This window comes from Solanum tuberosum, unplaced genomic scaffold (genome assembly GCF_000226075.1).
Source record: "Solanum tuberosum cultivar DM 1-3 516 R44 unplaced genomic scaffold, SolTub_3.0 scf00132, whole genome shotgun sequence".
NCBI lineage: Eukaryota > Viridiplantae > Streptophyta > Magnoliopsida > Solanales > Solanaceae > Solanum > Solanum tuberosum.
In genome coordinates this window covers 515,947-525,569 of record NW_006239055.1, presented here as the reverse complement: position 1 = coordinate 525,569, position 9,623 = coordinate 515,947, and the positions used below count along the sequence as shown (strand labels likewise).

General features: G+C 37.4%; 1 protein-coding gene across 1 annotated transcript in view; it reads left to right on the top strand.

The window, feature by feature from the left end:
- Window positions 1-375: 375 nt before the first annotated feature.
- The window catches only part of LOC102585159 (beta-galactosidase), a 26,941-nt gene continuing 17,693 nt past the window's right edge, over window positions 376-9,623 (top strand). Inside the window, exons 1-3 of the mRNA XM_006351002.2 lie at window positions 376-480; window positions 1,418-1,569; window positions 2,349-2,588. Coding sequence (XP_006351064.1) covers window positions 1,440-1,569; window positions 2,349-2,588 — 370 coding nt within the window. The 5' untranslated portion in view covers window positions 376-480; window positions 1,418-1,439. The remainder of the gene's footprint in view (window positions 481-1,417; window positions 1,570-2,348; window positions 2,589-9,623) is intronic.

Sequence of the window (9,623 nt, the reverse complement as noted above, 5' to 3'; positions counted from 1 at the left end):
ATTTTTATTTGCAGAAATTAATCATGAAGTTACTTTTATACTTTAAAAGGAAAGAAATTAAAGTTCATTATCTCTCCAATTAATCAATAAAATCCTAAAGAAATTAATGTTATATTTTATTATAAACTCTATCCATGTTAAACAACAGACTAGATTAGCTAGAAGTTAAATCTTCAAAAATTTATACCCAAAATGTTACTATACTATAGTAACTCCTTTTGTTTCATTTTATGGTAACATATTTAATTGCGCATAAAAATATAATTATTTCTCTTTGAAATTTATTATTGAAAAATATTTTACATAATTATGTGTGTCATATATAAAAAATAAAGAAATTGAAATTAAATTATTTTAAATTGTACTACATAAATTTGGGATAAAAACTCACTGTTGACCACTAGAGGAGCATATTCACTAAAGCAGAGCCGAATCTATCCGATCTCTCAGTCGTCTGAGTTTCGCTAATCTCAATTTTAGGTAACATATTTGTGATTTAGCATTGAAACTGTTCTTTGATTCTTCTTAATTTATGAGCAATTTAGATGATTTATAACAATGTTTCATCACTGAGACACCAAGCAATTTTCTTATTCAGTACTGTAACTTAAAGAAATAGCGTATATATGTGTATCATTTAGTTCATATCTCTTTGATTATTTGAAATTGTATCCAAGAATGGAGTGTGGGTGTGTTTTGGCATGAAAGAAAACATTTTTGATGTTTTTTGTTGGAAATGTTTTCTTGGAAAGTGAGTGGGTTTATATTATGTCGAAAACATTTGTATATAATCTAGAAGGGGTGTGGGGTGGTAGGGATGTGGGCTATGGGGTGGGAGTGGAGAAGGGATGTGTTGGAGGGTGAGGAGGAGATAAACAATATGGAATGTCACTCGTAGAACTTGTTTTCTGTCCTTTCACTAGTGATGTTAATTTTTCTTATTTTAACAAACTTGTTTTCCTAGAGAAATGTTTTTCAAAGATTTTGACCAATCAAAATGAGAAAATTGAAAATTACTTTTCTTGAAAATGTTTTCCTCCATTGCAAACACACGTTTCAAGACCAAAATGGTCATGCGTAAAGATAGCCTAAAAGTGGACGAAGGCATTTGATTGGGTCTGACAGAATGTTGTGTTTTGCCAACTTACGGCGCAGTTTTGCTATTCCACTAGGTACCTACTATCTCCACTTAAACGGGTACCAAATAACTCTACCCACCAAGGCCTAGGCGGATAGGAGAACCTTTTTTGCTTTCGTTGGGATTTGAACTTGAGACCTGATGGATTTCATTTATCCTCCGGCTTCATTGACCATTAGGGCCACACTCTTGGGTGCACCATGATATTCAATCCTGAGATTCTTGCGCATTTGTTTTATTCATGATCACCAGGCTAAAGACATAAATCTGTATTTGCAGAGGTGCAACTCTAAATAAAGTGATGTCTTCTTTAACCAGTCAAATGGTTCTTCCATCAAGTAATGGTTACAAGGCATGGGAAGATCCTTATTTTTTCAAGTGGAGGAAAAGAGATTCTCATGTTCCACTCCATTGCCATGAATCAGTTGAAGGTAATGCTCAATTGCATCTATATAATGCTACTAGCAACGACATTCTTAGTGATTGTTCTTGTTAGAGTTCTCCTCTTATGCTCAATAGTTTGGTTTACACGGTGAGTTTTCGCCCTTAGTCACTTTTGATTGCCTGAAACTGTATTACTCTCCATTCAATTGATTCAAGCTGTATTGATAGCTTACATGGTCATTTCTGATCCTTTTGAAAGAAGGTCGTTAAGTTGAATAGCGAGTTTGCTTGCTGCAACCTGCTTATACCCACATATTAATCCATGAGTAACAGATAAGTAGTCTTTCACTAGAAGCCATGAAGATCAATTAGAAGCTGCACACATCCAAAGGCGTTGTCATTTGTCAAGAACTGTTTTAGGCTTTTAGCAATTAACTGATAAGAGTGAAAGACACACTCCATACTTACCTAAGCTATCAGAGTCTCTGGTGCTTCCAGAGTCCTTGCACTTTGCCAAGTCTTATGTTTCTCCATCTTCATTGTCTTTGTAGAAATATTCCGCTCTTGATAGTAACCTTCATGCAGATTGTGCACTGTCATAGTGCTTAGAATTCCCTCTCCTTTTTGTTATCAAGTAGGGCCCTAATGCAATCCCGGGATCATTATTCGGAAATTAGATAAAGCCTGATATTGATGTTGGCTCGTTGGTAGTTGAAGAAATTTAAACATCATAAATTATGTGTCACCTTTTGACTGGATAGACTTGATTGTCACTCTTGGGGGCACATTGAATAATTTGTTTCTGATGCTCCTACTTCGTATTTAGGATCTCTGAGATACTGGAATGAGCGCAACAAAGTGGATCTATTGGTATCAAAATCAGCAGTTTGGGATGATGATGCTGTTTCTAAAGCTCTTGATTGTGCCGCTTACTGGGTTAAGGATTTACCTTTTGTTAAATCATTATCTGGCATATGGAAATTCTGGCTGGCTCCTGGCCCTACCAACGTTCCATTGAATTTTTATGATAGCTCATTTCAAGATTCTTCATGGGAAACAATACCAGGTATGATAGGGCTCTATTTACTTCTAAACTAAAAAGATTCCTGGCTCAGGTTATAGTTCTCCACTGATCTTCTCTCTTGAATGCTTAATTCTTTGAGCACTTATTTCTCCATTACTATTAGTACCTGTAATGATTGTGGACAGGCCTCTATATGTCTTCCTTTATTAGGATTTCTTTCACAATAGTATATATATTATCTTTTGGAGATGTAACTTGTTGGATAATGTACTGTCAAGCGTCTAAGGTTTTCATCACCTTGCTTCAAGTAAAACAAGTACTCACCGTTGTTTCTGATCTACTGTTGTATCTCCTAGAAGAAAATGATGGTTGAGTTGCAAATGTTCATTTAATGTTTTATGGATTATGCGGCTTCCTGTTAGCTTCTCTTTTGCACTACCCTTCTCTGTTTCTTCATCTGCAGTCCTCCTAACTTTCAGGGATTATACAAATTAAAAATACACACATAAAACAAAAACTATGCCTCAATCCCAAGCAAATTGTCGGCTATATCCACACACACATATATGGCCAGACAGCAAACTGTAAAAGTCATTCATCCTTGCAAGATCCATGTAGTGAAATAGTATGAACAAAGTAACCAAAAACCTCTCAACAAAATCTTTATGAAGTATCTTTAAAGTTGATCAATGTACGGCATTTTTCTCTTAACACTTCCATTCTATGAAGTTACCAAGGGTCGTGAACCTGCAGACAATGGTGAAGTTTTCTTGTTAGAAGGGATTGACCAAACCCAAAAAAGGAGCAAATGTCTGACTTGACAACTAACATTTGCTGTTGCTAGGAGAAATGTGTATCACCAAGAAATGATTTGGATGATATTGCCTGCTTATGTGTGGAGTTGATAGGGTTTTTTTTCTCCTCGACCTTGCGCTGATCTGCTTTGACACCATCCTGCTTGCTTTTGAGTTGATATGGGTTTTGCCTCATCGATCTTGTACTTACTTTGGCAGCCGTTGTTCTCTAGATGCTTGCTGGAAAATGTGAGAATGAACTTGCATGGCTTGCTTTGCTTTCAAGAAGAAAGCTTGCTAAACTTATTAATACCTAAAAATTCCTTTGTACTTTTTTGAGTAATTTTTTGTTCGGTGATGAGAAAACTTGTGACCTGCTTGATTTGATGAGTGATGATGCACATAAAATTTGTCAAAATGGAGACTTTACCATTGAAAGATCCTGCCTATGTGATAATGTTCACTAGAGTGTATTTATGTTTTGGACTTCTGTTAGTTTTGAGCAGACATATGAAACATCAAAGTGAGAATCAAATGGACTGAAGTACAACCAGAACTGACAGAACTATAAAGGAATTGTCAGCAGTGGAAGAGGATCCTTATAATAGATCTAATATTGACGGTATCAAAAGCCAGGGACACGAGAAAGGGAGAAAAACTGTTCATCGTTGCACAACAGAGGGAGTAAGGACATAAACCAGGTGAAGTCTATTAAGAATGATTCTCAACAAGTGCTAACAAGTGACAATGAGGTTGGAGAGTTATTTGGTCAATTATTCAACTCGAACCACTAGAATAATATTTTGGATTTCCATACATCTACCCGTAGTAGAAACTTTAGCTATACTTCTAGAATTATGTTGGTAGAGGTAAATGTTGAGAATATAATTAAATAATAAAAGTGTGCTCTCTCTAACTGCTTAAGCTTTTAGATAAGAATGGTTACATACTTCAACATAGTATTAGAGTCAGACTCATCCCAATTGTTGTTCACCGATGTTGGGCCCCCATTTATAAGTGTTCACGCTCCAGATGAGGTCTAGGCATGCGGGGGAGCGTTAAGAAGTCCGACATCGGTAGAGAGATGAGAAATTGATCTCCTTATATGGACTTGGACAAACCTCCCATCATGAGCTAGCTTTTGAGTTTGAGTTAGGCCCATGGACCATATCTTTACATGATATCAGTGCCAGACCTATCCCAATTCTTTGTTCAGCGATGTTGGGCCCTTATAGTGTAAGTGTTCACGCTCCATATGAGGTCTAAACATGCGAGGGAGTGTTAAGAAATCCCACATTGATAGAGGGGTGAGAAATTGGTCTCCTTATATGGACTTGGAAAAACCTCCCCTCATGAGCTAGCTTTTGAGGTTGAGTTAGGCCCAGGGGTCATATCATCAGAGCCTGACCCATTCCAATTCTTTGTTTAGCAATGTTGGGCCCCCATATTATAAGTGTTCACGCTCCAGTTAAGCTCTGGGCATGCGGGGGAGTGTTAAGACGTCCACATCGGTGGTAGAGGGATGGAAATTGGTCTTCTTATATGGTCTTGGATAAACCTCTCCTCATGAGAGCTTTTAAGGTTGCGTTAGGTCTATGTGCCATATCTTTACATGGTATCAGAGTTTGTCACCAGCCTATTCTGTCTTTGTATCATCACTATCATCTATGTCTATTCCTAAGACTACTGGTGAAGCTCTTTCTCATCCAGGCTGACAACAAGCTATGGTTGGCAAGATGTGTGCCTTACACTCTACTGGTTCTTGTGGCTTGTTCCTTTACCTTTAGATAAATCTATAGTTGGTTTTCGGTGGGTATACACAATAAAGGTTGGCCCTGATGGACAGATTGATCTCCTAAAAGCTCGACTAGTAGCCAAGGGTTATACACAGATTTTTGGTCTTGACTATGGTGATACTTTCTTTTTTGTGGCCGAGATTGCTTCAGTCCTTCTCTTTTTATCCATGGTTGTAGTTCGTCATTGGCCTCTCTACCAGTTGGATATTAAAAATGCCTTTCTTCATGGAAATTTCGAAGATGAGGTATATATGGAGCAACCACTTGATTTTGTTGCTCCGAAGGTATCTAGTAACATGGTATCAGTGTAGGCAAAAGTTTTGAGATCGAATCTCACCACTACTCATATCAAAAAGAATTCCACTTGTTTGACCCATGAAAAAAAATCAGGCCCGCACGTGAGGGGGCGTGTTGAGAATATAATTAAATAATAAGAATGTGTTGTCTATGACAACTTAAGCTTTTAGATGAGATGGTTACATGCTTCAACAATAAATAATTCCATAAAAATGTGAGGATATTCAATGTTATACTAAGAAGTGGTAGGATGCCCAATGAAAGCAAAAAGAGCACCCTTATTCCAATTTATAAGAACAAAGGAGTTATTTGAAATTGTAGGAATTATCGTGACAATATGAGTCATATGATGGAACTCAGGAAAAGAATGATAAAGCTTAGACGTAGGGACACTACAAGAGTGATAGAAATCAGTTTGGATTTATGTTCGATAGATCTATCATGGAGGCTATATTCTTGCTAAGAAGATTGATGAAAATATGTTGAGAGGAAGAAATATTTGTACATAGTGTTCATTAACTCAGAGAAATCATATAATAGATGTGACATCCTAGAAAATATGTTGTTAAGCTTTGAGTCAATTCTACACCCTACATCGCTCAAGTAGACTGTTTTATATGGTAGGAAGTGATAAATTCATGGTTTTATGTTTTGGAACAATGAGCATATGTTTGGTGGATGGTTGCACCAAATGGAAGTGTTTTGGAGTTAAATAGGATGTTTGGGAACAAGAGGAGTAGCAAAACAACAAAAGTGAGAAATTTTGACAAGCTGAAAAAGGCCAAACTCCAAAACAGCATAAATCTCAAAAATGAAAAGAATGAAAAGTTAAATAATAAATGACACGTGGTAAATTAGGGTTGGTGCATGATTTACACTTACCTTTTTACAAGTGGGAATGACCGAAAAAGGAGATATATATGCTACTTTAAAATGGTTTCATGAGGTAATAGGATTCCCACTAACTTTAGGTGTCTACTTAAAAAATAGGTACAAGTTTAAAGGGGACTTTATGGTTTTTCTCTTTACTGAATAATACCACCAACAACAACAATATACCCAACGAAATCCCACAATTGGGGTCTGGGCGGGTAGAATATATGCATACCTTACCGCTACCTTGTGGAGGTAAAGAGATTGTTTCTGAAAGACCCTCGACGCAAGTGCAGCAAATCCAGGTACAAAGGAGTTTGTGAAAAAAATACAGCAAAGTCCAAGTCCACTAGAAGGGTGCAAAAACAGCAATAATACAACCAGTACAATGAAAAACACCAACCATCTAAGAAAGACAATAGTACACTACCTACTAACTTTCTACTCTGATACGTGTCCTCCATACCCTCCTATCTAAGGTTATGTCCTCGGTTCCCTGAAAGAGGGTCATATCTTGTCTTATCATCTCTCCTCAATACCATTGCACAAAAGCTGGTGCAATCAACCCAGCTTAAAAGGAAGAGGTAGTAGCCTTCGAATTGTGTTGTGTGATCGCCCCACCCAAAAATCCACATTTGGATTATTTAAAGACCCTTCCCAGTGGTTTGGGCTTGGGACTTCCATGTCGGAGGTCTCAAGTTCGAAACCCCTTGCCAGCGAAAGCAAGGGGTTTGCCTTCTGGGTCGAGCTCTTCGCACCGGGCTTACTTAGTGTGGGCTACCTCTCCTATGTGGTTTGCAAGCTATTGCATAGGAACGGGGGTTTTACCCTATGGGCACCCAAAGGGTAGCGGTTGCGGGTTTCCCTAGACATAAAAAAAAAAGACCCTCATAGACGGGATTTAACCAATTCCCTTCATTTTCCCAGCATCCACATAAGTTCTATTTGGGAGTTTCACCTAAGAAACACCGTCAACTCTAAGGTAAGCTCTCTTTAGCTATGTTGCTCGGACTCTTCAAAAATGTCAATGGGTGCGTGTCGGATTCTCCAAAAGTAATGTATTTTTGGAGAATCCGACACCGGTGCGGCATCGAAAGTGAAGAGTCCGCGCAACTTAGCTCTTTAGCTTTTATTTTATTCCAACATCCTAAAGCTAATCCTAAATCCAAACATCATATTTTTTTTTAAGCCCAACCAAACCACTAAGAGTACCAACTTCAGGTTCTTGCCACCAAGAGGTAAAATTGAACTTCATTCTCAAATGGCTTTGTAAGAGTATAAATAGCATAGGAAGTGTATGGGTAAGGTGGGAATGGTACAGGTGAATCAAGATTTTACCCTAAGTTAAGAATTAGGATTAGGGCCGAGGGCCAGTACCTAGAGGTTGTAATTGGAAGGACTAAACCTCATAGGACATGTTTAAGTTATAATTGGTGTCCATTGACATCATTGGAGTATTGGGAGTTGATATTATTTAAGGTTAAGGTATTGGGAGACTTAATCTTCCTTGCGAACAATTATAAGATCAACAATGTGCTATGGAAGGGAATGTTGGGCTGCTAAAATCCCAATGCATCCGCAAGGTGAGTATCACAGAGATGTAGATTCAAAATGGATGTCCGGTCATAGAAAATTTAAAAAGAAACAAAAATGATCACATTTGCCGGAAGGTGCAACTATCGCACCTGGAGGATAGATTAAATAGTTTGGTCATGTCCTACGTTGACCTCCAGAAGACGGGTTCATAGGTGTGAATCCATGGTGCGTAAAAGTGGACGAGGTAGACCTTAAATCACAAGGAAGTTGTTTTGAAAGACCTATAATTCTGGAAATTCATGTTAAGTTAGCAAAAGATAAGACACAATGAAAGAAAAAGATCTATATTAGAGATATCAATTAGTTGAGGGTATGGTTTAGTTATGTTAGTACATTTACTTTAGTTCCTATTTCTTCTAGGAGTCTTTTAGTCCTATTAGAGATATTGTACCAGTAGAAAATTTAGAGAACTTTCCTTATAATTTTTTTTAATAGAGAACTTCCTGGTACATTTTTTTATTTTTTTTTATTTTGTATAGTGTTCATCTTAGATGAATTTAAATTGACAAATATGGTCAGTGATGATTTTATCTGTGTTAAGTGTTTGGAACTATATATAGAGACTAGAGAAGTCTTTCTCCTACCAAGGTAAAATATTTCACATGGTTGGTGGTAAAGAGAGCTTGCCTTACACATGAAGTGCTACAGAAGAAAGGCATGCGATTGATGTCTAGGTGTTTTCTCTGTAACAAAGCAGAGGAAACAAACACTCATTAGTTCCTCCATTTCAGCTTCACTGCTTAATTATGGACACTTCTCCTCACCCTCACAAACACTAGGTGGATCATGCCTGAACACACAGCTGATTTGCTAAGATACTGGATTAGAAGGGGAGGAAGTAAAAGCCAAATGAGATGGTGTAGGATTATCCCCTTTTGCATCTGGTGGACGGTGTGGAAGGAAAGAAATGGCAGATGCAATGAAAACAGATCCAACTCCATTCAAAAGTTAAATGCAATTATCTTGTCTCTTTATTTTCTTGGTGCAAACAACAGTGTATAGAGGATATAGATCAACTTGTAGATTTGTTAGGAACTTTGAAACTATTTGGAGGTTGCCAGCATATCCTTAATGCTGATGAATACAACTATACCAGTGTTTTTAAAAAAAGTGTTCGATAACAGTGGAAGGATGGTTTGTTTGTCTCTTTATATGATCTTGTGTAATCCACTAAACTTTATGATTGAGTTAGGTCAAACTCTATTCTTTTCACAAAGTATCATAACCAGGCCCATCTCTGTTATGGTGTGTCCCAATTTTAGACCCCCATTTTATGTTGCCCACACTCCAATTGGCAAGTCTGGACATGGTGGTGGTGGTGTTAAGTGCCCCATGGTAGAGGGATGGGTTGTTTATTGCCTTATATGGTCTTGTGTAACACACTCGTGTTTTGGGGTTCAGTTAGACCCAAGGTCCATTTCTTCATAATATAGCCGACAAGAACTTGTTTGGGACTGAGGTGTATTTTAGCTTTATTTCCTTATTGAACTGTTTAAAAGTAATGATCAGTTTGTAATTCTCATCTACTTAAACATTTCCATTCTCATCAATTTCTACATTTTAAATTTATTTGGACTCATCTTATGATCACTGTTATTTCTTCTTGCATCTATGGATGATTATTTACCCATTTTCGGTACCTACATCTTTAACATTTCCACAGAACAACAAGATTGTATTTCATTCGAAACATGAAGTCCCCCCCCCCCCCCAAACAAACA